This window comes from Haliotis cracherodii, unplaced genomic scaffold (genome assembly GCF_022045235.1).
Source record: "Haliotis cracherodii isolate W230 unplaced genomic scaffold, xgHalCrac1.p SCAF_2, whole genome shotgun sequence".
NCBI classification, from domain to species: domain Eukaryota; kingdom Metazoa; phylum Mollusca; class Gastropoda; order Lepetellida; family Haliotidae; genus Haliotis; species Haliotis cracherodii.
This window is the reverse complement of record NW_027266275.1, coordinates 12,569,296-12,583,997: the sequence shown is the minus strand read 5'-3', so window position 1 is coordinate 12,583,997 and position 14,702 is coordinate 12,569,296. Positions and strand designations below refer to the sequence as shown.

At 42.5% G+C, this 14,702-nt stretch overlaps 1 protein-coding gene across 1 annotated transcript in view; it reads right to left on the bottom strand.

Annotated features, from left to right (window-relative positions):
* Positions 1 to 14,702, bottom strand: part of LOC139469803 (nucleosome-remodeling factor subunit BPTF-like) — a 39,962-nt gene that overhangs the window by 9,753 nt on the left and 15,507 nt on the right. The window contains exons 7-15 of the mRNA XM_071252098.1: positions 14,213 to 14,437; positions 12,667 to 13,050; positions 11,454 to 11,596; positions 8,358 to 10,329; positions 6,659 to 6,797; positions 5,112 to 5,485; positions 4,253 to 4,432; positions 2,338 to 2,469; positions 555 to 1,418 (exon numbers count right to left, since the gene is read on the bottom strand). Coding sequence (XP_071108199.1) covers positions 555 to 1,418; positions 2,338 to 2,469; positions 4,253 to 4,432; positions 5,112 to 5,485; positions 6,659 to 6,797; positions 8,358 to 10,329; positions 11,454 to 11,596; positions 12,667 to 13,050; positions 14,213 to 14,437 — 4,413 coding nt within the window. The remainder of the gene's footprint in view (positions 1 to 554; positions 1,419 to 2,337; positions 2,470 to 4,252; positions 4,433 to 5,111; positions 5,486 to 6,658; positions 6,798 to 8,357; positions 10,330 to 11,453; positions 11,597 to 12,666; positions 13,051 to 14,212; positions 14,438 to 14,702) is intronic.

Genomic DNA, 14,702 nt, shown 5'->3' with positions numbered 1-14,702 from the left:
AACTCGAGACTAAGGTTATGAGCAACGATCCACCCTCTTGGGATATGATGACATGTCATCCACAAAGTCACCTGATCCATTATGTAAACTCTTACAATCAGTAAATATTGCTTGAGAGCTATTCTAAAACAGAATCTCCATAGGCATAGTAAGGATTGATTAAATACCTTTTGAAGTTGAAGTTAATATCTTTAAAAAATGGCCTTATTTTCCGAGATGAAACTTTAGTGCTTAATGATCTCATAATTACAGACATAATTTTGTTATTAATGCAATAAGATTGTTTACACATATCATTGTCAGCTTTTGCCACCAATGACTTTTTCCTTTTCATGTTTTCTCTGAGGATTTGTATGTTGATTATAGTTGTATTAGTGAGTGAGTATGGTTTTACGCCGCTTTTAGCAATATTCCAGCAATATCACGGCGGGGGACACCAGAAATGGGTTTCACACATTGTACCCATGTCGGGAATCGAATCCAGGTCATCGGCGTGACGAGCTAACGCTTTAACCACTAGGCTACCCGACGGGCCCTATTGTTGTATTACTAACCTTGCTGCACCACCTGAGGTGTGATGGCATACTTCTGAGCGGCTGAAGCAGCAGGAGATACTGTTGCTGCTGCTGCCACTGCTGCTGCCGCTGATGTGGGAGAAGTAACAATTGTCAGCGGCCGTGGCGTAACAGCCACTGTAGCTGTCTGAGCGGGCAGTTGTGTCCGTACAGTTATCTGTGAGGTCAGAGGTCGTGGGACTGTTTTGGCAGTGACTGGTGATGTGATGATGGTCGGCGGATTCGTCGACTGAATGGCTATACTTGGAGCAATGACAGGTGCCGCTGTTGTCACAACCGTAGGAGCAGATGCGGAGGCCACCGCCACTGGCGTCATGGTCGGCAGTGTTGACGTCATCAGTGGCTTGATGATCTGTGTTGTAGTGTTGGGCATCACAGCTTGAGCAGACACAACAGGAGTACCCGCCACCTTGGCCACTGATGTGATGATGGTTGGCTTAGCTGGCGATGTTGAGGCTAAAATGCTCCCCCCTAATGTTCTTGTGGGCATTGCGAGAGTTGTGACATGGGAGGCAACTCCTGACAGGGCTGCTGCCGCCGACACAACCCCTGTACTAGATATTGCACCTGCAGCTACACTGGCCCCCGACAACTGGGCTGGAACCATTACCCTGGTGGCTGGCACAACGCTCACTGCCGAGGTCCCTGGTACTGACGCAGCGCTGACCACAATGGTCTGAGGTCGTATTGCAACAGTTGGTCTGGCCTGGACCTGGGTGACAGTCGGGGTGGCGGTGCTGGTGGCTGAGCTGGCAGAGACAGCGGTGATGGGCTGGGCTGTGGCAGCTGTTGGCAGAGTGATGAGCTGCAGGCGGCCGTCAGGGAGACGGATGATCTGCTGACCTGGGATTGTAATCACACATTGTTATAGATGCCAAAACTGAAGTGAGTGAGTGAGTATGGTGTTACGCCGCTTTTAGCAATATTCCAGCAATATCACGGCGGGGTACACCAGAATTGGGCTTCACACATTGTACCCATGTCGGGAACTGAACCCGGGTCTTCGGCATGACGAGTGAACGCTTTAACCAGTGGGCTACCCAACCGCCCTAAACTGAAGTGAAGTATTCCCAATATTAATTAAAAAAATCAACACTACAATGAACAAAAGTCATCAGGAGATGACATATCCCCCAGGTCTGGTGCAATTCGGTAATGGAGTTTAGCTACTTATACCCTACTATAGGTTTATGGCCATCAGATACCTACAGTTCAAGTGAAGTAAGTGAGAGAGTATGGTGTTAAGCCGCTATTAGCAATATCACGAGGGGGGGGAGACACCAGAAATGGGCTTCACACATTGTACCCATGTCAGGAATCGAACCCGAATCTTCGGGGTGACGAGCGAACGCTTTAGCCACTAGGGTACCCGACCGCCCCTTCAAGTGAAGTAAAAAATAATGCTGATCAGATTTTATAAATATCCCAAAACATCAAAAGGCACCAGCTAACTGATCAGTATAGCATCTGTTTCAACGAGACATATTCAGCAATTATGAATTCTGCTCTGAAAACGGACAGAGGACAGACAGACGGATGGACAAACTGATCGCTGCACCACTTTGTCCAAAAATGTGCCTTCAGGTTCCACAGCTTTACATACATAATCAAGTATGGTCTTATGCTGATCTTAGCACTATCAAGCAATATCATGGTGGGGTGCACCATGTGGGGAATGAACCTGGGCCATTAGCGTCATGAGCAAACACTTTACCCACTTGGCTACCCAACACTATCCTTAAAGCAGGAGAGTAAGAAATACCTGGCAGGAGTCCCCGGACCTGGAGCTGCCCTGATGGCCCCTGGATGATCTGGACATTCTGGACCTGCCCTGGCAAGCCCTGGGCCACCACCTGGGGACGTATCTGTACTGCTCCTGGGAGGCGCACGGCAGCTGAAGGAAGGAGACATGTCGTCAACACTGGACCATGGTGTATCTAGGACAAGTTTTCTAAATTCCTTATCAATCAATCAATCAATGTTTTATTCCAACAAACCACCATAGGTGGTACAGGAACAATACAAATAAAGTTATAACATAAACAATAAATTGTAGTGATCACTTGGTAAGTTGTAGATTATAGTGTTGTACTCATCTTCTGACAGCATTATTAATAATTCTTATAAATCTGGAGATATTTTTCACGATTAAGCAATTATTTGAGGTAAACAAAACTTTGAGCTTTGCGAGAATCGGCCATTTACAAAGATAAATTGGAATATAATGTGATCTCATGGTATCAAAAAAGGAGCATTTAAATAAATAATGAAACTCGTCGGCTATCGCCAGTGAACTACATAGGTTACAATTTCTATTGATTCTGGGTATATTTTTCCAGCAGCCTGTCTCTACAGGTAAATAATGATTCGAAGTCCGAAATGACATAATAGGTTGAGAGCAATAATCAGGTAGCAGGAGGTATTTTTCAAACGACGGTAAATCTTTGAACAATTTATAGTAATTACCTTTAGAACTTTTACCTATATCATCCCTCTATTGTTGTATAAAATGATCTTTAAGTACTGGTTCTACCATAGAGACAAGCCACTGTTTACAAACGCAACCAGGATTATTAAATACATATGTCACTTGGGCATTAATTAGAGCTGGCTATCGATATAGATCATAGAGATCGATAAGAGCTAACTAAAATCGATCAATTATCGAAAAAAAACTGATAGGTACTTTTGAGCTAATATGCTAGAAAGTCCCAAAAGAAATCAACATATTTCAAGCCACTGGTGAGCAGTGATATATTTATGCATGGATTACTTTGGGGACATTTGATGGTTTGAATTTGTGAGGTCGTTACTACTTTAGCCGAGCCCCAGGGCTGTCGTAAATATTGGGTGATTTTACAACGTAGTGTTAACTAATAGGTCTGTGTGAAACGGCCTTAAAAGTTATGACATGGTTTACGACGTGGTTTAGGAGGTCGTAACGCTAAGAGGTTTTTGTGAAAAACAGTTGCTTTCTGTCTTTGACAATTGACATGTTTGACAGTAACAAGTCTGTTTCAGTAAATCTAAATTTTATTTCATCACAATAGTTTATGTATGTTATTATCGATGACAACAATTTTATATCAATAATCATTAACATTTCTTCCCATCGACGATAAATTCCAATTATCAATCTTTTTTATCCAGTCCTAGCACTAACAGTCTGTAGTCAGCAATATTCCAGCTATATGACAGTGGTCTGTAAATAATCGAGTCTGGACCAGACAATCCAGTGATTGACACGAGCATGGATTCACACAATAGGGATACAATGACATGCATCAACCAAGTCAGCAAGCCGGCCCACCCGATCCCGTTAGTCGCCTCTTATGGCAAGCATAGAGGTCTTTTACGGCAAGAATGTTCACGGATCCGACGATCCAGTTTTCAATATTGTCAGCAACGATTAATACAACAAAAACATTAACGGGGCTTATCTGTACTGGGACAAAGATGATATTTGTGTTACACCTGCTGCATAAAATACAGAACTCATCAAATTATATATGTAAATGAACATAACATGTACCAAGATATTATTAAAAATTGTTGTCATGGAAACCTAATTCTACTTTGGATAGAGACAAACTACAAACACAAGATGAATCATTCAAGCACAGGAACCACATTAATCTGTCTTGAACCGACAAATACATTGATGACAGGTCTCCTACCTTTAGGTGTCTGCACTTGTCCAGGTGCGATGAGACGTGCAGCTTGAGCAGTGGTTGTGGCAGTGGTTGCCATGGTTACACCCGGCTTGGGTGCAAGGGCGACTGTTGATGTGGGGCGGAGAGTGATGGTTGTCCCTGGCAACTGAACCTTTACCCCAGGGCGCACAGGGGATGCTGTGTCTGAAGGAACGTCAAGCCATTACTTTCATAGCAGATACTGCCACATCTAAATCCTTTTTGTGAGTATATCAACGATCAACAACAGCAATACTGAAAACTACATAGGTAATACAAAAATTAATGTGGTTTGGTAATGATACAGACTCCATATCTGAACATAAATTACTGATCTCAATTTGAGAGATGGTAAAGGACCTTATCACTTGATATACACAGCATGCAACATAAATTTTGTAGTTTCAGTCATTTCTTAAATGCCTGTATTAACCGCGAGACAAATAAAATAAATCAAAGTAGTCGACAGCTCTTTGCAGTCTGCAACTATAGCCACTTGTCTCATGCCCAAGTCTGGCAGGTCTTGTAAGCACAGCTAGTAGTAGTTTAATAATAACATCAAAATCAACATATAATGACGCTCATAGCCAAGTATTGTTTTTGTTTAAATTTTTTATTGTACCTATGCTCATAGCAAAGTTCAGACCAGTTGACTTAAAAGTTTTGGGCACAGACTCATCGAGGTGTTCATAACAGCTAGATTAGCTATAGAAAACAACTAATCCGTCCACATCTTGTCTCTAACTGGCAGACAAGTGGCCAAGTCAAAACTGATTTCTTGTTGTGATTACTGGATAACAGGCATTTAATGAACTCATTATCGTATCATCAACTTGACACATACTGAGAGCACTGGATGCTATTATCGTCTTGGGCTGCATCTGAACTTGTTTGATGATGGTTGGTGTGGAGATGGTGCTCAACCCGCCTGTGTTGGTCGTCAGAGTGATGGTCTTGATGGGTGTGGATGATGTGGATGTGGAGTTGATGATGCTGCTTGCTGTTGTTGTTGTTGCCGTGGACACTGTGATGATGCCAGTCTTGCCCTGTGCTTCCTGCAAGCGCTTCTGCTGCAGTGCAAACCTCTGCTGTTTCAGCTGCTGCTCCATCTGGGCTTTTATTTGAGCAGCATTCTGCGTAGTTGTTGTTGCTGTAGATGATGTGGTGGTTGTCACAATGATGGTTTTCTCTTGTGATGCTGCCCTCTGTTTTTCCAATCTGAAGAAGACGATCAAATATTCAGGTTTCATCTTATTTTGTCCCCCAACTAGTCTGTGAGTATGGTGTACACTGTTTTAACAATATTCCAGCAAGGAAGGGCTTCATACATTGTATTCGGGGGGCACGGGTGGCCCAGTCGTCTAAGGCACCGCGATTCGCTGTGCAGAGTTGCGTCCCTTGGGCACGCCAGAAACCTATGATTGTGGGTTCGAATCGCGGTTCGCCCCGATTATGTTTCTAGGTTTGTCAGCACCATACCCGTGCTCGTGGGTTTCACCGAAGTGGTAAATGTCTGAGACCTGCATCACTTCGGGCTTTCCTCCAACATTAAGCTGACACGCCGCGATATGACTGGAATAATGTTAAAATAGGCGTTAAACCCAACTCACTCACTCACTCATACATTGTATTCATGCGGGGATATCAAACCCAGGCATTTTTTCATGACCAACAAACACTTGACTACCCCCTGCTTCCCACACAAACATTGCAGCTGATGTACAACGTCCATACATCTTTCAGCAGAAAGAGGGCAGTGGAGGAGCCTGCTTGTTAAAGCGTCCGCTCTTCACGCAGACCCTCGTTCAATTCTGCACATGTGTACAATGTACAAACCCATTTCTGGTGTCATAATATTGCTGGTATATAGCTAAATTAGACGTGAAAACCATAGTCAATCACTCACTCATTCAGTAGAAGAATAGTTGTGGAAATCTACTCAGAGTGAATTAATAATCTAGACTGACAAACCAGCAGTTGGTATGTTCTGTTGTATGTTGTTTAACACCACACTCGGTAATATTATGCTATATGATGGCATCCTGTAAATAATTCAGTCTGGACCGGACAACCTGGTGACTGAATTTCACAAACAACGATCTACGCCATTGGGATAAAATGACATATAATGAACCAAGTCTGACTGCCAGTTCCATAAGTGGCCGTACAACCAGCACAGGTTGCACAATAGTAGATTCCCCAAGGTCAAGGCCTTACGACAAGCATGAAGTATAGGGGTGATATTCTGCACCAGAAATATCACTAGGAGCAAATAATTACTTAATTAGGCATCAAGCTTGTATTGTTTTTTTTGTTTTTTATACATATCACCAGCTGGTCTTTGATCATGTTGTTAAAGGTTAAAGACACATCCAGTCCAAATTTGCTCACTTTTCCCCGAACTGTTTGATTTCCCATAAGTCCAGGTCCTCCTCTGGAACCCAGGTCTCCGTCACGCTTGGCTCGGTCTGTTTCGGAGATTCTGGTCTCTTCCTTTCCCGTAGTCCACTTCGCTGAGGTGTGTACTTCTCTGTAAAATAGAGAGGACAAAGTAAGCAACTTTCAACTGGTTGTATATTTGCACAAACTGAATGGTCACATATGACTGCTGATCTCCGATTTGGATAATGCCACCAAAATATTGTGAACCCTAATAAAAAAATTGTTAAACAATAATTTCTGATACATATGTCTATTCAACAACCAATAGAGAACACACAATGTTTGAGTGGTACTAAAAGGGTAATAAACAAGATATTCTTTTAATCAATGTCCAAATCCCAGGATGAATAGATGTAAAACCAAATGTGCTTTCATAATGTTTATGTATTCACTATTTTACTTCAAACAGATAAATTCAGACACACATAAACTAAAATCAATCACATAACATCTGAAATAACAATCAACAGAGCTCCAGATAAGCTGCCCATTTGCGTAAATTATGCAAAAAAAATCACCATTACCTGATTAATTTTGCATTGTTCACACACAAATATGCACGAATCATGTAAAAAACCCAAATGTATTACACTGTACATAATTACCTAATTTATCAACCATTTCAACATGCGTACCCATGTACCAGTTCCTTACAGATCGTTATCTACTGATCAAGTGCAGGCATCACAGATACATGAACTCTACTGCATTGATCAAGGCATAACAGTCACTGTGGTTTGGTTACCATTGGTTACTGCTAATAGTGAGTTGGGTTTAACGCCGCTTTTAACACTATTACAGTTATATCGTGGCATGTCAGCTTAATGTGAGAGGAAAGACCCAAGTGATGCAGGTCTCAGACCTTTACCACTTCGGTGAAACCCACGAGCATGGGTATGGTGCTGACAAACCTAGAAACATAATCGGAGTGAACTGGGATTCGAACCCACGATCATAGGTTTCTGGCATGCCCAAGGGACGCAACTCTGCACAGCGAATCGCGGCGCCTCAGACGACTGGGCCAACCGTGCCCCCGTACTGCTAATAAGACGTGTATATTGTTGCTGTGAGTTCATGCGATGCTACGCACTTTGGGCAGTGCATGAACAGTTACAACTCTGAAGTCACCTGAAACGCATTTCAAGTAGTATTGTCTACTCATTGGTGTATAAATCCAGCAGACGGGACCCAAGAGAGTAAGAAGATGTAGAATACCCAAACATGGTTTTATGCAACGCACAAATGTGCGTCCAGCATGCGCAAATGCAAAGAATAGATACAGAAACAAATATACTGCATCCCAAGGGTAGCACAACAATATTCATTGTACCTACAGCACATCAAGGGCAGTTATGGCTGTCTTTTATTTCATCCATCATAAACACTGTCCACATGATCATTGATTCATTCCAGACTTTATAGGTATTATCTAAACGTACAGTACACTACATTGTTTCATTACTTTACCGGACACGCATATTGCCTGCCATGATCCTTAAAATTAATAATTGGGGGTCCCATGGAACCCATACTTTTGTAAGTCAAGTTGAAACCCTCCCCAAAGAAAATGATCAACACCCAATATGAATGAAAACTTGTAAATACTCAATGGCTAAAATAAGTATCTGAAGCCTCAATCAGGTCTTACCTTTTGGCTGAGTTGGTACTCCAATAGGAACAACAATTTTCCTGACCAGGAATTCTGACCTAAGACCATACGGTCCCACATCTCTACGCTTCAGCAACTCAGTAGTTGTTATTTCGGTCTCCGTGGAGACAGTGTTTGTTCCGCCTGCAGGTGGTTTGACTGCCACATCGTCCCACCTGATACAGGACCACAATATCCTCAGCTGCATAGCGGCTGCAGCCAGGGATTTGATGGTCTGAGTCCGAAATCGCCACGCAGTGCGGAACACTGGACGGGGACATGGATAAATCCAGTTCACATTGTTCATTTTACAGTTGTAATTAAATCCACTGGCTTCTTTATTGCTGCCTTTTCGAGCCATCTTCCTGAGGTCATGCCTCTCAAGAATAAATATGCTTTTCTTCTTGCAGGCAGTTTGGAACTTTTGGCACACAGGTAAACTTGCCTTCTTCAAGCTCTTAGCTGCCCCACGTTTACCAATCTTTGTGAATTTTGCAAGTTTGAACTTTTCAGTGCTTTTGCGAACTGGAGGCAGCTTAGCCTTGAGATCGTCTATGCTCATTTTGGAAATTGCCTGTTGCAAGGCCGAATGTGCTTGCGAGAGGTTGACTCCTGCACGGTTTGCAAAGAGCTGGGCCACCTTGGCTGGGTCAGAATTAATCAAAGACTTTGCAGTTGTGCTGCCACTACCTTCTACTTTGGAATCTGATGAAATGGATACACTCCCACTGGAACCAGCATTGCCTCCCGAAATGATTATCGTTTTTTTGTCGTCCTCTACTTCTTTTGGAACAGGAATGGATTTGGATGAACCATCATTACTAGAATCATCTTTCACTGCAGATTTGAGAGAATTTATGAGATCAACTGATGAGCCATTTGACTTGTTATCCTTGTCCCCTTCCACGTCGATCTCCTCATCCTCCATGCTTATGTCGATGTCAGGAGGCCCCGCATCCTCAATCTTGACACTGTCCTCACCTGGTTCACCCTTCAGTTTGGACACATCCAGATCTGGACTAGACTGCCTTTCCTTTCGACACACTGGGGAGTAACACCATTCACTACCCTTTGTCCTGCATAGCAAGGAATAACACATACCCTTATATCCCTTCACACTGGGTTTCAAATCCAAACCATTCACCTCAGGTGACTTTTTGCAATCTTCAACTTTAATTTTAAAGTCAGTTGACTTTCCATCTTTACTTGACTGCCATTTCTGCTTCCAAGATATCTGTTGCTCCAAAGCCTGTCTGTTTTTCCGCTCCCACTCGTCCTGCTTCTGTCTCCGGTCCAGCAAGCCGTCCAGCTTGGCGTACGGCTTTGTCACCTTAATGTAGTACGTCCTCTCCAACATAGCTTTGCCAACATCGATCAGATCCACATCCACTTTCGGGGGCAGCTGCTTCTGCAACTCCTGAAATTCTTCCTCCAGTTTCTCATCTTCGTCCTTCTTCTTGTTCTTCAAATCTTTCTTCCCATCATCATCGACCGTTTCATCTTTGATTTCTTTGTTTTCCACTTTCACAACTTCATCCGTTTCCATTTTTTCACTTGTTTGATCAGCTTTTGATTCCTCTACACTTTTGCTCTCAGCAATATCTTTTGAATCCTCCTTTTCAGAATCGTCAACTTCCATCTTCTCACCTCCTTCTTCCTCACTCTTGCTCTCCTTCATGGCCACATCAGTATCTTTCTCTGGATCTTCCTCCTTCACCTTGTCATCCCCCTCCACACTGCTCTTGCTCTTTGACAACTCAGGCTCTTCTTTGTCATCCGGTAACATCTTCTCAGAAGCCAGAGCCATTTTTGATGCTTTCAAAGCCTTTTTCTTCCTGGCTCGAAGCTTAACAGCCACAGCGCGGAGTCCGACTGTGTCTTGTGGAACGTAGCTGTAGTTCCTGACAGAGCTATCCCAGAGCCAGCCGTTGCCCCCAGTAATTCGGTACTCTTCCCCTCGCTGCTTCCATACCTGTCACACACACAATACATTTCACGGTTAACATTCTGAATAATGATTATTGACCAGTTGCTATTTCCAACCATGTAATCATTCATGAAATCAATCAGCTATCTTGGGGATATTATTATAATTTTGCTAATAGTGATAATTTAATCCTCTTTACAAAGGTATATGATAAATGTATATTAAAAGCAAGTTTCTAGTAGAAAAAGTATATAAAAAATGATAGTTTGATTTTCCAATAATACTGCCAAGGAGACCAGTGTGCAGGCCTTGTCAGTGTCAGGGACTGCAGTGTTTCAAGGGACATAATTCTGGGGCAGCCAGGGATGAAAGATTAAAAATAAAAAGGTCTACGGTCTTATAACTGCACTATTATTCAACTTTTCCACTCCCCCCCCCCCCATGTTGATAAACCAATGTTGCTGAGCACAGTAAAAAGAGTCTTATGACTTGGTATTCACAGATTCATGTCACTGTTTAATGCAGAGAAACAAGGCTCTCAATACCAACCTTCCTTGTTCTATTTCTAGCAACTGATTTTTCAAACCAATGATCAATCTTTAAATGTTAAACCAAATCCCTCTCTATCAACTATCTCTGCTATCAAATGAAAACATGCATTCAATGAAGTGATACAGAATTAACAGGGCATCACACAAATAAACATCAGTGATCCAAGTTGAACACACATTATAGTAAGATCAACCGAACCCTGTGAACATACTTCAATCTCCACACACATATTTCTTGAAATTTCATTTTTCCTTATCATACAATATCAAAGAACTCTTATTAAAAAGGTTTGTTTGTTGTTTAACGCTGCACTCAGCAATATGCAAACATGATATGGCAGGCCATAAATAATCAAGGAGGGCCCAGATAATCCAGTGATTGATATCATGAGCATCGATCTATACCATTTGGATACAATGACAAGCAGGGGTTGCTGAAGACCAAGTCTAACCCATATCTTCTCTGTATCTGTAGATATGCTGTTTAGGAACATGTTCTCATTTGACCTTCACAGAATGCTACTTATCATCTCAATGACCAGGGAATTCAAAAACTCCAACAAGATAGTGATACTTTCCCTCCCATCACTGAAATCACCCTAACCGCCTGTACGTTACCTGATGTTTCAATCCCAGGGGGTACTTGATCCACACCAGAGGCTTGCCCTCCTCCTCCTCCTCCTTCCTCTTCTTCACTTCCTTCTCCCTCTTCTTCATCTCCTCGCGGTCTGCTGTTGTGATCCTCTGTAATCGACTGTGACCTGGGAGGACAAGAACCATTGGTCAGTTCACAAGGGGAATCATGACACGTGCTTCAAGTTCAGTTAACGAGGACACTACCGCTTAGGAATAATTACATTACAGCAGCACCTGCCATGAGGGAAGTATTCAAATACATACATAACCACTGGCATCATTAGCAGGAACATGCTCAAAGGTTCACTTGTATCATGGCCTAATCCGCAATCAGTGTTATCAAAGATCTCGAAAACTGAATCATGATACAACCAAGCAATCTAATATTGGCAAACAACAACATTCATCAAATTGCCCAACGAAGGAGGGCAATTGAAAACACGAGGGCTTCTGCAAATGATAATGCCCTGAAAAATAGCTATCTTTATTATAGCTAAAATGGATAGAATCAAATAAACAACAATATCGGTTTTGAAACACACAACGAATGTCACTGGCCCACTATTTCAAATATGACCACGTCATAGAACAAACCAGATGATGTCACTTTGAACATCAATATGACGTCACCTAACAATGGGCGTGATAATGACCCGTCGTCAAGCAATATGAAGGCATTATCAAGTTACAGTGGCCCGCTCATTTCTGATAACATGCGGGCGGTTCAATGATAATTCAATCCATTTGAGCTATAATTCATCTTATATAATGTAGTGGTGTGGTCAAGTTGACGTGTATTTCACTCATATCAGGATCAATATAGAGGAAAAGGTTTTACTGCTTAGTATTTCATTTTTGAATATATACAAAGTTGAAGGACCTCTGTATTATTCCCAACTTGCTTGCCAAGAGCACTTAGTTTGATATCCTCAATAAATCCCAGTTCGGTTAATGATTAAATGTGCACTTATTTTAAATACTCCGCTCCCTGAACACATTCGAACAGTGAATGAGTCAGTGAATGAGTTGGGTTTCACCCCGCTTTTAACATTATTCCAGTTATATCACGCCCCAAGGGACGCAACTCTGCACAGCGAATCGCGGCGCCTTAGACAACTGGGCCACCCATGCCCCCCGAACACTGAATGACAATTAACATTTATCTGCACTTTTCTAATTAGTAAACATACAGTACCTAGAGCCTCGGTCCACACTGGGTTACAGATGACTGGTTTAATGCAAGCCTCCAAAATGGCCAGCGCCAGGCCGAAGTCCTGTGGGTTCTGACACATGTGGACAGCCTTCTGCCAGTTCTGTCGATGAATGGGCCAGTTGGGATGCAGGAATGGTGTGTGGATGTTGTTCTCCAGCTGCGTGATGCTCAGTCTCAGAGTGGACACAGTCAACATCCTGTTGCCGAACACTGTCCCGTTCCATTTGAACTCACTGGCCGGCGTCATGCTGAACTTGTGAGACAGATGCCTGCGTTTGTCGCGCTCCTCGTTATGCTGGTGTTTGTTGAGGGCCAGGGTGTTTGTGGAATACTGGTTCTGGTACAACTTGTAGTTGCCTTCGTTACCTGCAATGGGAGAAAGTGAGAGAGGGTTGGTTGTTGGTTGGTTTGTTGTTTAACGCCGCACTCAGCAATATTCCAGCTATATGACGGCGGTCTGTAAATAATCGAGTCTGGACCAGACAATCCAGTGATTGACAGCATGAACATCGATCCACATGGGATTGGGATCGATGACATGTATCAACCAAGTCAGCGAGCCTGACCACTCGATCCCATTAGTAGTCTTTTATGACAAGCATGGTCGCCTTTTACGGCAAGTATGAGTTGCTGAAGACCTATTCTACCCCGAGTCTTCATGGGTCAAGTGAGAGAGGGAGAGTGAGCGAGTGAGTTGGGGGTCTACGTTTCTTTCAACAGTATAACAGTGTCAGACACTGACCCTCATTTGTCAGTGGTCCAAAGGAACAGCACCCAAAAATATCTACTGGTCCTCTTGGATCTCTCCCAGACACAATGGTCCTCAGAGTTTAGACTTGGTCTATCACTGATTCCAGAAGACTACAAACTTAAATTCCTTTGTTCGTCCCCAGAAAAACAGTAGACCATCGGACCACCATTTGTTTTATTTTACTGGTCCTTGAGAAAATATACTAGACTCTGACCAACAGACCAGTGTTAGTGTGGAGCACTGGCATTTCAGGTGCATCACAGCGTTGTGTGGGAAAATACTGTATGATACAATCTGCTGCTTACATACTAACACATGAAAGGCATGAAACCTGCTGAAGTAAATGTGACAATTTAGTCAACCAAATAATGCTGGAAACAATTCCTCCAGCCAGAAAAAAACTTATTTTGATGGGGCCAATGCATATGTGAGAACAACAAGCATTTTCAGTTCATCCTGATAACATGTTCATGTATTTTTCATACCATTTTATCAAGACACACTTTACGCCTGGACCATGCTTTAGAAAAAAGAGACACTCAAGCTTTTTTACATAATGACCAGGCCAAAACGATTTTTTTCTCTCCCAATTATATTGCCATACAATTAAATAATACAACTATTTTCACTATACAAAACCCCAAACAACCCCAAAGATATGAATTGAGAAAAAAAGTTCTAACTGTATACTTGCATTGACCTGCATGATAATGAGAAACATTTCTCTAACTATCCATGGCCTTATCTAAAGCACTCTTCACAATGACTGGAACGTACCAAGTCTGAAATACTGAGAGACTGTTGCAGAAGACGCCATGATTGAACTCTTGCTTCGAGTGACTCGTGTTATCTCCCCGTCTCGGTTTATGACTAGAACATCATCCGCTGAGGTTTTCCCACTGCTCTTGAACGAGGACGTGGTTGAGGTCACAGAATCGGTAAACTGTTTGGGGGTCAAAGAACCAGTTTTGGAGCGGGTCAGTATTTTCCGTGTTTCTAGAGCTGAAATCAATTGAAACAAAACAAAGATATGACAAATGACATTGAAACAAGATACGAATTTCAAAGGAGGTTTGATCCGTTATAGAAGAAAAATTTGTCTACCCTATGACCATTACAACCTTACAGGGAGTAGGGTTTTATACCCTGGGGAGGGGGGACACTAGAAATGGGCTTGGCACATTGAACCAATCAACCAGCAATAAAGAAACACGAGGAAATATTTTGTGTTCATTTTAATCTTGACAATTTTACCAGAACAGGCCAG